This window comes from Thalassophryne amazonica, chromosome 5 (genome assembly GCF_902500255.1).
Source record: "Thalassophryne amazonica chromosome 5, fThaAma1.1, whole genome shotgun sequence".
NCBI lineage: Eukaryota > Metazoa > Chordata > Actinopteri > Batrachoidiformes > Batrachoididae > Thalassophryne > Thalassophryne amazonica.
Window position 1 is genome coordinate 127,883,075 of NC_047107.1, and position 17,107 is coordinate 127,900,181.

Here is a 17,107-nt window from a genome sequence, read left to right on the forward strand (position 1 = left end):
TGTGAGGCATCAGTGCTAACCACTAAGCTTAAAAATATATAATGCCCAATGTGTGACATCTGAGTTGGTGTCCATGTATCTAAGGTTTGGACCCAGAACAGCATGTAGTGCTCAAATGTATCTGGTACCCATGATGTACTACAGTATCTTCTTGTCTTGATATACTGTGTGGTGCTCAGACAAACCATGAATGTCATGTCATTGTTTGTAATGCCTTCTGCTTTTTATTATATTTTACAGCCTCCGAATTCCGGATTGTGATGATTGGAAAGAGTGATGAAGATAAAGTGACACTTGGAAACATTATCACCGGGAAAAATGACTTTCTTCATCAAAAGAAACTCGTGCAATCTGCGTCTGCCTGCACTCAGTGGAGTAGAAAACCTATGACTGTTGTGAAAAGTGCATAAATCTTCAGCTGTCCCATGGAAAAGGTGGTGGCACACGAGATGAGAAAGTGCGTGGTCTCCTGCCCTCCTGGACCAAATGTTCTACTGCTGTTACTGAATCCTTCTGACTTCTCTGAAGGTGACAAACAAAAGCTGAAATCCATCTTGAATTTTTTTTTATCAGGATGCTTTTGATTACTCAGTGGTCATCCTAACACAGGCAGAAGAGCGAAAGAACTTTAATGTGAACCAAATCATCTACATGTGCAGGCAAAGGAAGCACACTATGAACCTGAACAGCAGGACACCTCATGAAGATGACCTCAAAGAATTATTCATGACGATGGACATTATGGTGAGTGAAAATAGAGGAGGACATCTAAACTGTACTTTGGGAGATGAACCTGAGTGGGAACCACCTTATGTTTCTAAATCCCGCGTGAACCTGGTGTTATGTGGACGATCTGAAGCCTGGAAGTCTATAACAGTCAAAGCAATTCTAGGAAAAAGACATTTTGATGCCAATGCCAGTGTAGAGTGTGTTAAAAATGAGGGAGAGGTGCACAGCCATTTGGTTTCTCTGGTGGAGCTGCCTGCCTTGTATGGAATACCTCAGGAGACAATAATGAAGGAATCAGCGAGGAGCATCAGCCTCTGTGGTCCAGACGGTGTCCACGCCTTCATCTTGGTCCTACCTAATGGCATCCTGACTTCTGAAGATAATGAAGAGTTGGACCTCATCCAGAAAACATTCAGCTCTAAGGTCAAAGACTTCACCATGCTTCTGTTCACTATAGAGTCAGATCCTACAGCTCCAGCAAGGTTCCTTCATCAAAATGAGGAGATCCAAGACCTCTGTCAAAGCTTTGGTAACAGATATGTTGTCTTCAATGTCAACAACAAGCAGCATGTATATCAGGTGTTTGACAGCGTGAACATAATGAGAGGTGCAAAATCCAGATCCTTCACAAAGGATATGTTTCCCAACCCTCCAACTCCTAGGATTAGAAGAAAGGAATCTATAATGAGGATGGCCTCTAATGAAATCCGGAGCAGAGAATGTCTGAGGATGGTCCTGGTAGGGAAGACAGGCTGCGGGAAGAGCGCCACTGGTAACACCATTTTCAACAGAGAATGCTTCAATTCCAAAGTCAGTGGAAAAGGAGTCACCAGAGTTTGCCAGAAAGAAATCCAAAAGGTGAACAGGCAGCTCATTGCAGTGGTGGACACCCCTGGCTTGTTTGACACGTCTCTGCCCAATGACGACATTAAAAGGGAGGTCATAAAAATGCATCAACATGTTGGCTCCTGGACCTCACGTGTTCTTACTGGTCCTGCAGATCGGCCGCATCACGCCAGAGGAAAAAGAGGCCATCGAGCTGATCATGGAGGTTTTTGGTGAAAAGTCAAAAGACTTCATCATCATTATATTCACCAGAGGAGATGAACTTAAAAACAAGACAATTGACAGTTACATAGAAAGCAGTGACGAGTTTGTCAAAAAGATGATAGCTGACTGCGGAGGAAGATACCAGGTCTTCAACAACAATGACCCGAAGAACAGCAGACAAGTCACTGAGTTACTGAGGAAGACTGAGTCAATGATGAGAAGAAATAACTTTCACTACTACACCACAGAAATGTTCCAAGAGGTGGAGGATGCCATACAAAAAGAAACGCAAAGGATCCTGAAGGAGAAGGAAGAAGCTCAAGATAAACAGGACCTTCAACAAAAACTGGTCGCAGAAATGGGAGCAATGAAGATTTTAGGCAAACAAAGATCCAAAAGTGAACAAGAAAGAGAAATCAAAGCCAGACAGCTCAAGGTAAAGGGGGAACATCTCAAGAAAGAGCTGGAGAAGAGAAATAGTGAAGAGAAAAGGAGAGAAAACGACAAAGCAAAGCAGAAATTACAACAAGAAGCGGCACAACAACAGTGGAGAGAAAAATTTGAACTCATAGATGAACAAATAAGAAATGCAAATGCTAACAGAAGACTGAAAGAGATGAGAGAGGAGATGAGAATAGAACGCGAGGCTTGGGAAAAAGAACTCAGGGAGTGGTGCGAAAGACAATTTCGAGAAGAAGAACAGCGACGAGAAGTGGAACATGCACATCTTCAAAAGATCCGCGACGAATATGAACTAGAAAGACAGGAATATGAATGGCTAAGACAAGGAGAAGAGCAACGCCAAAGGCAAGCGGAGGACAGAGAGCGGAAAGCATTACAAGAAATGCACAACAAACAGCTGGAGGAGCAGAAGAAGAAGATCGAAGAGGCCAGAAAGCAGGCTGAAGAAAACAGTGTGCTCAATCAAAAGTACAACCAGCTGGTCAATGTTTTGATCGACAAGCACATCCAGAAAATAGATGATATGAAGCAGCACCAACAAAGACAGAGAGACGCCATCATACAAAACCTGATCCAAAAACCATCTTACAAAAAACAATACTACAAATTAATAGAAAAACAACTACAAGAAGTGTCGGACCATGAAGCCAGTCATGAAGACGTGGTTGAACTGAAGAAAAAACACGAAAATGAAATAAATTCATTCATTCAGGAATATGTGAAGAAAGCAGGAAGAACGATTTGTTCCATTATGTGAGTCTTTGACGAGCAACCGCACAATTTCTGGCACTGTTTGAAAAACAACAAATCAAATAGCTACACTTAAAAGTCTCCTTTAAAAGCCCAAATGTAAATTTCTGTGAAGGTTAAACAACACTCATTTTCCCCACAAGGGGCGGTGTTGTACAATGTTTGGTGAAGTAAAACTGAGCTCTGACACTGATGACTCTAAAATTTAGCAAAAGAAGTGTGCCACAGTGGTGGCACAGAGGTGTGTATGTCTACCTGAGGTTGGAGGGAAAAACATTGATTATGATGAGAAGGAGGACGTGAAAACAAAATGAGATGAACAGCTCTGATGTCGAAATTTAGGAAGTGGTCCTTGGTAAGAGTGTCATACATACAAAAACAGACATGCTTGTATTTATTTATTTATTTTGTGTGCCACAGCATAGGTGAGCCAAAGGCACAAAGTGGGTTTTTCATGTGTGTCTGACTGGCCCTCATGCCAGACATAAACAGTGGAAAACTCCTTTCACCCAGATGCTTATGATCACACAAGATGAATATGACGTGAGGCAGTTTCTATGCATTGTTTTACATAAGATAAAAGGTGCAGACTGCATGGATGCATGCAGTCTATGGTGCATTCTGATGAAACAAAATACTGAGTAATTCTGGTAATAATTACTTCAGCCCACCTCCAGATATAAAATCATATAAAGCCATACAATACCTGCCCCGACTGAATAATACATTGAGGAATTTATCAGTTTATCATACTGATAAAGATTTCCATAGTAGAGATTTGGTAGCTTTCTGCACTGACCATGATTCACATTCATTAATAAGGTGAAAAACCAGATGCAATTTTTTACCCAAATGTTGCTGAATGAAATGTATTATCCAACTAGTAATAATAGTATTTAAATGAAACAGTTGTGTCACTGGATTTGGTCAGTGCTCCTGTGACCACCAGCAGACTCAGCTCTGTGCCACTCTTTCTACAAAGCTTAATATAAAACATCCTTTTAATCAGAGACATGACCCAGATCGCATGTGTCTCAGTGTGGAGGACCCCAGTGGCTGGAAAAGGCCAAAGGGAGACCCATGTTTCAGCTGACTGCCACAGATAGATGGTTTCTTTGTATGGCCTGGTTGTCCACCTGAGTGGCTGCTATCCAGGATCTAGTCTGATTCCATGATGTTGTGGATACAGCAACATGCGGAATGCATGCTTCCAAATTTGACCTGACCCTTGACGGCCCTGGTGTTGCTGCTGACATGTTACACACGCCAGACCAGTAGCCAGTTTAAAAAAACAGATAACCCTGATGGACCAGTTCTAAAACAGCAAACAAGGCAACAGGAGAGCGAGATAATACAGCGCATCTACATGTTTCATGGAAGGAAAGCAGCAGATGTAACAGTAGCACACAGGAAAGTCCATGAAGGAACATATGTACGTAACAGTAACATCGGAAAACTGCTCAACGGTTAAAACAAACTGCAAGATTTCCCAAATTTGATGCCATCAAAGGAATACTTACTGATAATAACTAACTGATTTGTTTCTTGATTTGTAAAAAAAAAAAAAAAAATTCTCCTATGTAAGAAAAAAATTGTCTTTATGGAACCATGGTCCTGACAATGCTAGCACATCCCGCTAATGGTGCACCTAGCCTGTCAGCACAGAATGTTTTTTCAAATTAAGTGTTCAGATTTCAAATTTAAGCTTCAAACAGTGATAGAAGTTGTGAATAAAGGTGGGTCTTGATGAGGACAGACAGCTGTGATTACGCTAGCAAGCTAACATTAGCTTAGCTGTTCAAAGGTTGTAGCTTCGTTTTAATATTGTTTCAAAAATATTTTCAGTGCAACATGTTGTAAAACTGAAGTTACTGCGCTAAAGGTTGACTGTATATAAACGGGGACTCTATGTGGGGACAAACTGGGGACACAGTCGCAGTAGAAGTTGCAGAATGAACTATTCTGCACTGGCGTTTGTTTAATATTGTAGTGATTTTTTTGAAACTGCAGCAATGTTTTAATATTGCCATTTCAGTACTGGTGTGATTTTTTTTTTTTCCAATGTTGCAGTGATTTTTAAAGGCAAAAAAAAAAAATACTGCATTGATTTGATGGCAAAGTTTATGGTTTTAACATTTATGGTTTATAGTATTTGACTTTGTCAGAAAGTGTGCTGATCATTTTGAAGTGAAATGCTTCAGTGATGCACATGCCTTTGCTTTTGTTTTGATATTTTTATTTATTTTATGTCATGTTGTAGAGATTTATTTTCACTGATTTTACAAAACAAAAAGCAGCCTGTTTAATTTTATGATAGAGAATATTAAAAAAGTGTAAAAAAAAAAAAAAAAAAAAAAAGCTCCAGGCAGCACAATTTTTATTTTTTTATTTTATTTTATTATTTTTTGTTTTGTTTTGTTTTGTACTGGGATTCCAATAAGGTACCATGTACAACAAACAAACAAACAATAAAATCTTTGTAGCTGTGATGTTGGGTGTTTCTGTAGGTTGATTACTTTCAAAGCTGCAGACCCACCAAGAAGTCGGTGCATGAGGAAACTTCCAGAAAGAAATATTTGTCAGGGAAACGCAAATGATGTCACTGGATCTTTATAAAGATTATGCACGACATGTTTGACATATTTCATTCTGTGCACATGTTGGAAATCTCTGAGAAGAAAACTAGATTGAATCCTAATGCCAATAAAATCCTGAAACACGTCCAAATCTGTGAAATATGTGGATTTTAATTCTCTCATGGTGTTATCTGCTGATGCTGACTATTCTGAAGGGTAAGCATCAATTATCAGCTAGTTTTTTTGTGTTTATGGTAAACTAAATAAAGTTTTCTCCTCATGTTCAAAGCACCTTAATGATGAAAATCACTTATTTTTCGCTAACTGTCTAAAAATAATAAATGTTAATAATCAGCATTTTTACTATTTTTCTATTTAAACTCATAAATAAATATATGCCCACCTTGTATTTTATGAGTAATAATAGAGTATTTTTAAAAATTGTTGTACACTTTCTTGGTTAAACGTCATGTTCTTACCTGTACTGTACAACCATCATGTTCTGTTCGCCGCAGTGTCTCGCACAACGGATGTACCTCATCCAGCTGGACTTATTGGGATCATTGCCGTCGATAAAGTGCTGTAACGTCCCTTCTGCATCGTAGATCTGGAACACAGACGAGTTTTCCAAATGTTGTTGAGGAAAAATTGTAAACAGTGCTTAGAGGAAGCAAACAAAACCATCAAAATCAAAATCCATCAAGAACTGACTGATAACAAAAGCAAAAAACAGGAGCAGCGGCTCTACTCCGAGCTCCTCACGGATGACCGAACTTTTCACCTTATCTCTAAGGGAGACACCAGCCACCCTCCTAAGGAAGCCCATTTCGGCTGCTTGTACCCGCGATCTAGTTCTTGTGGTCATGATCCAACCCTCATGACCACAGGTGAGAGTAGGAATGAAGACTGACCAGTAGATCGAGAGCTTCACCTTTTGGCTCAGCTCCCTATTCATCACAACAGTATGGTAGAGTGAATGTAACACCGCCCCTGCTGCGCCGATTCTCCGGCCAATCTCACACGCCATCATCCCCTCACTCGTGAACAAGACCCTGAGGTACTTCAACTCCTTCACTTGGGGTAAGACCTCATTCCCTACACTCTAAAAAATGTACCATTGTCTTAATGAGAAAAATTGATGTAACAATTTACATAATTTTTTAAAGTGATTTCAGCTTAGTTATTTCAACTTTCATCCGATGCCTCAAGACTTCTCTACTTAAGCTGAAATAACTTTAGCAAAGTTGAAATAACTAAATCTAAATGGAATTTTAAAAAATCTATGCAAATTGTTACATCACTTTTTCTCGTTGAGACAGCAGTTAATTTTTTAGAGTGTACCAGGAGTAGACAATTCACCGGTTTCCTGCTGAGAACCATGGCCTCAGATTTAGAGGTGCTGATCCTCATCCCAATCATTTTAAACTCACCTGCGAACTGACCCAGTGAGTGTTGGAGGTCACAGGCTGATGAAGCCAACAGGACCACATCATCTGCAAAAAGCAGTGATGAGACCCTGAGCCAACCAAACTGGAAACCCTCCTCTTCCTGACGACACCTCAATATCCTGTCCATGAATATCACAAACAGGATTGGTGACAAGGCGCAGCCCTGGTGGAGGCGGAAACAAGCCCGACTTACATCCTAGAACCCAAACACAGCTCTCGCTTTGTGAGTACAGAGATTGGATGGCCCTGAGACTCACTCTATACTCCTACAGCACCTCCCACAGTATCTCCCGGGGTATCCGATCATACACCTTCTCTGGAAACCGACACCTGGGGCCATGAAAAAGCAGCTGGATCCATTTCTACGTCAGAACACGGGACCAGGATTCAATCAAACCAAAACACCCAAAGTTTCCCCTGTTTCTTTTTCTTTAGCTTAAGTGCTTTAAAAAAACTGACTGAAAAACTTCAACAAACCGTCTCATTCCTGATTCTTTTTATGTTCTTAGAAAAACACAACGCTCCCTTTAAAAGGATTTCATTCCAGACTCGGCAAAAAGATTACCAAAGGCTGCTCTGGTTTTAGTTTAATGTCCAGAATTCGGGACTTTCCTCGGATACTGAGTCCTGTCCAGGTCCCAAGGCCCTTCAGGCTGCTCCCTATCCCCAGAGACGGAGTGTGGCGGATCAGAGTTGGTTGGACCAAAAGGAATAACTCTTGTTGATGTGAAGTGGTTTAAACAAGTGCGAGTAACAAATCACGGTCTGTTTTGTCAAGCAGATTGGAACTGTGATGGCGGTGGACTGCAGGGTGTTAAACATTAAACAAACCTGATTTACTCCGACTTTAAAAGCCTTCGACTGCCATCGCCTCGGACAAAATGATGTTTCATATATGACAGTGGACACAAGAACATGAAACATGACCAGGATAAGTCTCCATTTACAGGAAGACAACAGATCCCACTCTTCCCATCAACTTTCTAGTACCTGGGAATTGGACTGTAGTTTAATAAGTGCTATTCCGTTTCTCCTCTTAGGACCCGATTTCCACCAAATGTGGTACGTGGATGAAGGTTGAGTCTGAACTTATGCAAAGGCGTCAAAATTTTATTTTCACTCCAACATTCACTGAACTTGGCAAACATATATAGATGAGTTCTGAAATTGTCCGGGTGAAGTCAAATTTGCATAGGTCAGTTATTGGGATCAAGGTCATTGGGGACATTGGAGTAAAGACCAAGTTCTTCACTCCAATGTCCATCAAACTAGGCTTACATTAACAGTCGGACTTTGGTTTTCCCCAGACGAGGTCAAATTTGCCAAATGTCAATCACTGGAGTCAAAGGTAAAAGTATTTCACTTTTGCACCAAACTGTGTACAAGTATTCCAGAATTTCCCACCAATATTATATATGCCAAAGGTCATATCCATCTGTTTGTTGGTCTTCTCTTCCCAGATCATGTTTCTTATTTCTAAAACTTGGTATGTTAATAAACGTTGACTCCAAACTTGCCCTGAAAGGATAAATTTCAGCAAAGGTCAAGGAATTTGATTTGACTGTCCTAGTAAGGTCAGCCACAGGTCACAGCCACTGAGTTTTTTTTTAAGATTTAAGGCATTAAAAGACTTTTCACTGGCATCACTATAAATTTATTTATTAGCCTTTAAGTAGGAGATTCCTAATTTGACAATACCATCAAAATTTGCATTGTCTCAAAAAAATTATAAAAACTTCCCTTGAAGGGAAAAATATCAAAAGAACAGACGGCCTGGAACCACTTAACGGTAGTGGTGGTTGATACCAATACAGTTGATGACAGTGACATCATAGATCACGTGGGGGCTTCCCCAGACTTGTGCAAAGCATTATGGGAAGCACAAGGTGGCAGCCAATCAGAGTAGAGAGGTACAGTGATGTGTGCTTGCTCATGTAAATATAGACTGGAATAGACGTGCACACCTCAATCTATTAGCGTCGCTCAGGACAGGAAGGCCCCATTACTAAGGGTGGAGATGTGCAGACCATCAATAATAAACTGACTGCTTTTTTTGCACTAGCGTCGCTATTTCATAACGGATTTTAATAAATCTAGGCTTGTTTTAAAGCCATTTGAAAGCTCTTTCCAATGAACCTATGCATGTGTGGGTGAAAAAAAAAGTTTTATGTAAAATGCAGAAAATTGGGGAAATGATGACAAACTGTGCTGCTTTTCTCTCTCTGTTGTCGCTATTTGTTAACAGATTTGAATAAAAGTAGGCTTGTTTTAAAGCCATTTAATTGCTCTTTCGAATGAACCCATACATGTCTGGGTAGAAAAAAAATGTTTTATGTAAACTGTGGAAATTTGGGGAAAATATGCCATTCTGTTCATTTACTGTGATGTTTTTTTTATCCTGTCATCATAATTCTCAATGGATTTTTATAAATGAAGCCTTGTAAGTTGTACTCAAGCTGATTAAAAGCTCTAACGAACCCATGCATGCCTGGATAAAAAATCCTTATGTATTAAAATATAAATCTGAAGTATGCTTTGCCATTGTGCTCATTTACCTTGCTGCTTTTTCCACTGTAATATTGCTGCTAGTCTTTTAATGACAACAACATATATATGATTTTTACTAACATTTTATTACAAGTAGATATAAAACCATTCAGAATTTATGACTTTTGACCCTCAGTCAGGGTAAAAAGTACCTCCTCCATCCCCTCCAACCACACTGTTAAAATTTAAATGCTGCCTGTGACCACCATGTACATATCATATTAAACAACACTGCAAGTATATATATATGTATATATATATATATGTATGTATATATATATATATATATATGTATGTATATATATATATATATATATGTATGTATGTATATATATATATATATATATATGTATGTATGTATATATATATATATATATATATATATATATATATATATACATACATATATATATATACATACATATATATATATATATATATGTATATATATATATATATATATATATATATATATATACATGTATATATATATATATATATATATATATATATATATATATATACATGTATATATATATATACATGTATATATATATATATATATATATATATATATATATATATATATATATATATTATATTGTTTCCGTATTTGTATGCATGTGAATGCAGCTTAATGAAAAGAACTTCTGGCGTTGAGTTATAGTCTCAGTATATTGATATTAAATTGTGACATAACGACTTTAAAATAGCCATTTATTTTACATAATTACATTAAGGCTCTTGTACAGTTCATTTTAGTATTTGAGAATTTGTTTTTGTGGTTGGTGCAGTTGATGGTGATGCACTGGCTGCCTTTTTTCTAATCATTTGGCTTCTGTTTAACTGGCTCAAGGTGCTCTCTCCACCCTTAGTATTGGCTGCCGTGCAGCACGCCGCTAGTCACGTGACGTCCATTCCAGGTCTCTATTTCCATGTGCTTGCTGGTCACTGTCTCTCTCTCTGGCTCCTCCTCCAACATTGCAGAAAACACTCACTCGGTGTTTATTTGTCAATCTAAGATGTTTCTAATTTTGTATGTTCTCTTGAATAAATAAGATGAAATCTTACAAGACATTTCAAAAAATAAACTGACATTATAATGCTGGAATTTCAGGAGAAACTAAATTTGGTCAGTTTAGTGAAATCTGGGAGGCCCCCTAGCTTTCAGGTATTGAACAGAAAAAGCTTCTTATTTCTATTAAATCATGTCAGACAGCAGCTACACAGAAGAAAGCTTTAAAAAAAATTCCTGTTTCAACAATCATGTAATTTCAGCTTTGTTTAGGATGTTTATTTTATTTTTATTTATTTATTTGTTACCATTTATGTCATTTTGTGATGGTTTAATTTTCACATTCCATTTTTTATGTCCTTAGGTAAATGTCCACCAGGTGGAGATATTGTTCCATTTCAAGAATCTTGAGTAGAGGATGCTGTGGGACAGGACGAAGAGCCTGTTGCTTATAGTTATAGATACGAATTTAATGTATAATTTCAGTGTTTCTGTGATTGAGATGTTTAATGTTGATATTATATATGTTTGATATTTAATGTTGTTAATTTAAATACTGGGCTTTATAAATGTTTGTTATGTTACTGGGGTCAAAGGTCAGATTGCTGTAGCCCTCACAGCGTTCAGGGCCACGAGTCAGATTATCTAATAAGCAGCAATATCACAAAGATTAAAACCAAAGATAAATAAAATGAATAGCTGCCAAACTGGAAAGAAATTTAAGAAAAGTCATGTGATTTATCAAGATACTGAATAAATTCAGGAGCACAGCACTCGGAGTGTTAAAAAGCAGCAGATTGCCCTCATCCTCCACCTGCGTGTCTTCATTATTAATCCATCCATCCGTGGCAGCGGTATTGAGGAGGTGTACAAAGTGTTTCTAAGGTGATGACCTGAGCCAATAGCAGAGCTCGGTGCTGTCTATACCGCCAGCCGTCAGTCGATGCTGTAAAAAAATAAATAAATCACTGACAGTCTCAGGAAACCGTTGGATTTGCTTTTCTCTGTGCATCTGTTGCTCTTCGTCTACGTTTGATCTGTATTCTTGTGTCTGACTGCAGAATGTGGTTATTTTTGGAAGAAGGGTTCATCTTCAGTTGTGATTATTTTTGTTTTGTATTATTTTCGACTTCCTACAAATAACCACCGACCTGCTGCTGACACGTGACACGTGGGTGTGTCCTTCAACTTTTACTGTTGCCGTGGTCCCGCCACAAAAAAAAAAAGCTAAACAAGCCAAAGTTCCAAAACCTGGACTTTTGTTTTTACAGTTGAACAGTGTTAATAAATACTGTGATATTATAATATTATAACTATCTTGTGATCAGTTTAAGCTCAAATTTATGCCACTGTGTATTCTTTTAATTGTCACATTGATCCCATTTTATATTGAGAATCACAATGGAAATAAATGTTTAACACTTGCTATTTTTTGGCAGATTTGTATGTATGATTTCTATTTTAATTGATTTATTTATTTATGTTTTTGCGAAATAAGTCGGTTACATTCTTTACTAACTGATGAGGTGCTTCAACACATCTGATTTCATCAAGTCCCTCCAGAAATTTGTGAAACCAGGATTTCAACAATTAATTCAGCAAATATACCAGCACGTCTCTCTTTGTGTACAGAGATATATCCATCTATCTCTCTGTATATGTGCACTTACCAGCCCAGTCTCACACTTTTTTCCTGCTCCCGTTACAAAATGTAACATTTTTGTGATGCAGATTTTTTTTATTTTGCTATTTCTAACCCTACCCCTTCCCCTATCCCTAACCATAACACCCCCCCCCCCCCAACATCACCAACATTTCAAGCTGCCGTCACGAAAATGTGGTGCTTTTTGTGACAGTAACACAAACCATAGATTAATTTACTTTTTGTGATGGCATCATGAAATGGTGTATGATCGGGTATGAACGCAGATCAGACTGAATTCTTTGTTGAATTAATTGTTGAAATCCCGGCATCACAAATTCTGGTAACACTTTACTTGAAGGTATCGTCAAGTTGACAAGTTGGCATACAACCGAAGACCAAAAAGGCCAAAGACAACTTCTGGTCATGTCTCTTTGATTAAAGTCAAGTTGTTATAATCAAAATAACCCAAAAAATGTCAAGTTGTCATTATAAAAACTGAATGACACTTAATGACAGCAGTCATAAATGTTTATGACATTGACATGATGTTTATGACACCTTCATGACTGTGTCATGTAACAGTCATGTCAATGGCATGTCACTACTGTGACGATACCTTCAAGTAAAATGTTACCCAAATTACTGGGGAGGTCTGTTATATCCTTGAAAAAAATGTCAATATTAGAAAAATACTGATATGTGGATTTTGTATTTTCTAAACCAAGTATTTGATATTCGTGCATCCACTTGTATATTACGAGGTCTGTGAGAAAAGTATCTCACCTTTTTATTTTATGCAAAAAATATATGGATTTGATTCATATGTTTTTACATCAGCCAAGCTTGAACCTTTGTGCGCATGCGTGAGTTTTTCCACGCCTGTCGGTTGCGTCATTCGCCTGTGGGCAGGCTGTGAGTGAGCACTGCTCCACCCCTCTCATCGTTGTTTCATTGGGAGGAAATGGCGGAATGATTTGGGCTTTTTTTCCATCAGAATTTTTTCAGAAACTGTTAGAGACTGGCAGCTGGAAACCATTCGAAAAATTTATCTGGCTTTCGGTGAAAATTTTACAGGCTTCACAGAGAATAAGGACTGTTACTACAGCTTTAAGGACGGCCCACAATGGCGCACGGCGCGCCGCGCTCCGAGCCACCATCGAGAGCCACAAACCACTGGATCATTTCTAAACGGATGGCTGTGTGGAGCCGGGACCGTCGTGTGCAATTTCTCTGGTTATCACAAGAGCTGGACATCAGCCATTTTCCAGCAGATTTCACTTTTAACAAGAGATTTTGTCATGGAAAGCCGCGCGGAGGCTTCGCGCGTCACGACCAATTCGCTGATGGAGCGACACAAAGGAACACCTCCGTTTCGGAGTGTTAAAGGACAAGTTGGGACATGTCCAGCTCTCCACAATTTCTCTTATACTCACTCAACTGGTAAGCACTGAAAGCTGAGATAGGCATGTCCCAACTTGTCCTCTAACACTCCAAAACAGAGGTGTTCTTTGTCTCGCTCCGTCAGCGAATCGGTCGTGACGCGCGAAGCCTCAGTGCGGCTTTCCATGACAAAATCTCTTGTTAAAAGTGAAATCTGCCGGAAAATGGCTGATGTCCAGCTCTTGTGATAACCAGAGAAAGTGCACATGACGGTCCCGGCTCCACACAGCGATCCGTTTAGAAATGATGTGGTGGTTTCTGCCTCTCGATGGTGGCGAGCGCCGTGCGCCATTGTGGGCACTCCTTAAAGCTGTAGTAACACTCCTTATTCTCTGTGAAGCCCGCAAAATTTTCACCGAAAGCCAAATAAATTTTTTGAATGGTTTCCAGCTGCCTGTCTATAACAGTTTCTGAAAAAATTCTGATGGAAAAAAAAAGGCCAAATCATTCCGCCATTTCCTGACAATGAAAATCCGCCGAGGGGGCTGGACCACTCCTCACTCAAAGCCTGCTCACAGGCAAATGATGCAACTGACAGGCATGGAAAAACTCACGCATGCGCACAAAGGTTCAAGCTTGTCTGACGTAAAAACATATGAATCAAATCCATATAGTTTTTGCATAAAATAAAAAGGTCGAATACTTCTCTCACAGACCTCGTATATGTTATGTAATTTTAAAAAGCCTGTAAATACAAATTGTAATTATTTATTTTAACTGATTATTTATTAAATTTTTTTATTATTCTTATTTGTTTATTACCCAGGTTCTTGCTTTACTTGACAAACTCCTCCCATATTTAAATTATGTTAGTGCAGCTTTTCATTTCATGCCTTTAATTTGGGAGAATTTATTCCTCTGTTATTATTATTATTATTGTTATTATTATTATTATTTAACCCTCCTGTATTGTTCCTTTTTGGTGTTATTCTGTTTCTTTTTTTTACAGCTCTGCGGTTCTTCTGACCACCAGCTGGTTTGTAGCTTGATTCTGTTCTGTCAGAGACGTTTTCACCGTCTGTGTTTATCAAATCCATCACAACAAAATTCCATCTGCAAGACAAACTGCCAAATGTAACATGTTGTTTAGCTCAACAGCTAGAAAAAGCTGCAAACGCTGCAAACGCTGCCAGGCGGCTTCACTTCACCACACCGGCTGTCATCTGTCCACCGCAACACCACAACTCCCCCCCCACCACCCCACCACCACCACCACAAATGGCAAAAAACAAAAAAAAACTCGGTTTTGCTGCAGTTTGCGATCTTTAAAGCTAAATAAATTCGCTTGCGTTACTGTTGTTTTTGGACGTTATGGTCGCGTATTAAAACCACACTTATCAGGGTTTTGCTCAAGAGAACCTCAGCACAAACAGCTGAGGTTAAAAGGTTAAAACTCACAAAAACTAAAATCCAGACGACAATGCAGACTGAATTTCGACTTGAAGCTAATTGCTGGGTTGGAGAGTAAAAGAGGTCTAACACTCGCGGGACACTCGGTGTTTGAGCCGCGTCAAGCAGATCGATTCTTTGTGATTCAGTGACGTTGGATTTGGTTCTATGTGACATTTGACAAAATCTGTCCAAAATGGAGCCACTTTATACTAAGCGAAGACACAATCCTTCCACCACGATCTGTCCACATGGGCTGAAAACAAACTCCTCAGAACAGCCTTTCCATAGAGCCCCTACATATAAACAATCGGCTAAAATATCGACCTTGGATTCTAACCTTTTGGCTTTTATTTTTACCTCAAAACTAAACCACATTCTGATTGGCTGAGCCTTACTCGTTCCAACAAGTTTGGTCCAAATAAAATAAAAATTCTTTGAGTCATCGGTCTACACTAGGGTTGGGACGATGTCATCGAGAAGAACTACAACTGAACTACAGCTGACAAATACAGAGTTTGTAACGATGGTGGTCAGTTAGTGCTTCATCAGATTAACACACCAGCATATCAGTCAAGTTGCCCAAAAAACAGAAACAATCAATAACTTTAGACATTTATCACTTTGAGAAACAACAGTATTGACTGCATCCAAACCAAAATAATTCTAAATCCTCTAGCTAACAAGAACGTGGTGGTTTTGTGGGTTTTGGTGGGTTATGTGGTCACCATAAGTCCCAATATGAGTCCATGAACATTAACGTTTTCAGAAAGACAAATAATTGGAATTTTGAAATTTAAACATAACAAAACTATTTTCGCTAAACATATCTGATGTTTACAGATACGAAAAAGAAATCAATACTCTGTGCTTTAATAACTTTTTTTTTCTTAAAAATACTGACAAAAAAAAAAAACCCTCTGTGAAACAGTTTCAACTCCTGGAAAACTGTGCAGCTAAAATAACGGCATTAAATGATGGTGCCATGAAACATAACTAATAAAAATATAACCAATAAATTCATTTAAAAAAAAGTTATTTTTTATTTGTATTTAATTTTATTTATTTATTTATTTGGCTACATTAAAATGTGACCAATAATTTATTTTTATTCCACTTTTTAAACACACTAATACAAATTAAATCCACTGGAAATGTTTTGCAAAGGATGAAAAATGTAATCGTATCAAGCGATGAAGACTTTTTCTCAACACAGAAAAGAATGTTGCGTGAATATCTCTCGTCTGACTGCGACTTTAAGAGGAGATGGCAAGACAAATGTGTCTGTCTCAGCCTCTTTATATTTACAAGAAGCAGAGGAGTGGATTTAAGAGGGGGATTAAGTCTGTGTGACGGCGTTTTTAAGAGGCCGGATTAGAGCTCCTCTGTTTCACTCATTGATCTTTGCTGTCATGACTTCACTTACGGCTCGGCAGCGGCACAAACACACGCTTTCCACCAAGCACCCACTTATTTACATTTTACATGTAGGAATATTTAAAACCACAGATTTAATCTGCTTGAACTGTTTTTCTACACTTTTTTTAAAAAGTGGTGAATCATCAGCATAGAATATTTCTCAATTATATAAATGGAAACATTATTTCTCATGAAAACAGATTGTGATGAATCATTTTATGCACAAGGGACCTATTTTACCATCTCTTACTGAAAAACACATGGCTCTGAATAACCTCAGAGGGGCGCTGCCAAAAAATAATTCACACTACGCTTTTCAATTCCCAAATTTTTAATCATCTTTTAACAAACTGCCATAACAGCAAAAGACAAAGTCTCTTGAATTATTGTTAGATTAAACACCCCACTTCAAAGGTCTATTAGAAAAAAATTGAAATATTAAAATAAGTATTAAAATATTAAATTGTCCAAAAATTACATTCATAATTGTTTTATAACCTTTTTTCATGTGTAACAGTGTACGAATGTTAACTTTGTCCAACCATTTTGTAACACAGAGAACAACTTTGTTTTGCCTATGGAATACTCTTTAGACACATCTGCCCCCTGCTGGATGCATTATGAAAATTCACCAACA

At 38.3% G+C, this 17,107-nt stretch overlaps 2 protein-coding genes across 3 annotated transcripts in view; one reads left to right on the top strand and one right to left on the bottom strand.

Moving 5' to 3' along the window:
• Positions 1-17,107, bottom strand: part of prdm6 (PR domain containing 6) — a 164,010-nt gene that overhangs the window by 109,165 nt on the left and 37,738 nt on the right. For both annotated transcript variants that reach the window (XM_034171337.1, XM_034171338.1), the window contains exon 5: positions 6,047-6,174. In XM_034171337.1, the coding sequence (XP_034027228.1) occupies positions 6,047-6,174 (128 nt within the window). The remainder of the gene's footprint in view (positions 1-6,046; positions 6,175-17,107) is intronic.
• On the top strand, positions 251-3,819 carry LOC117511306. The gene is given in 2 exon segments (XM_034171334.1): positions 251-1,674; positions 1,676-3,819. Coding segments are annotated over 2 exon segments (2,346 nt in total). The 5' UTR covers positions 251-651; the 3' UTR covers positions 2,999-3,819.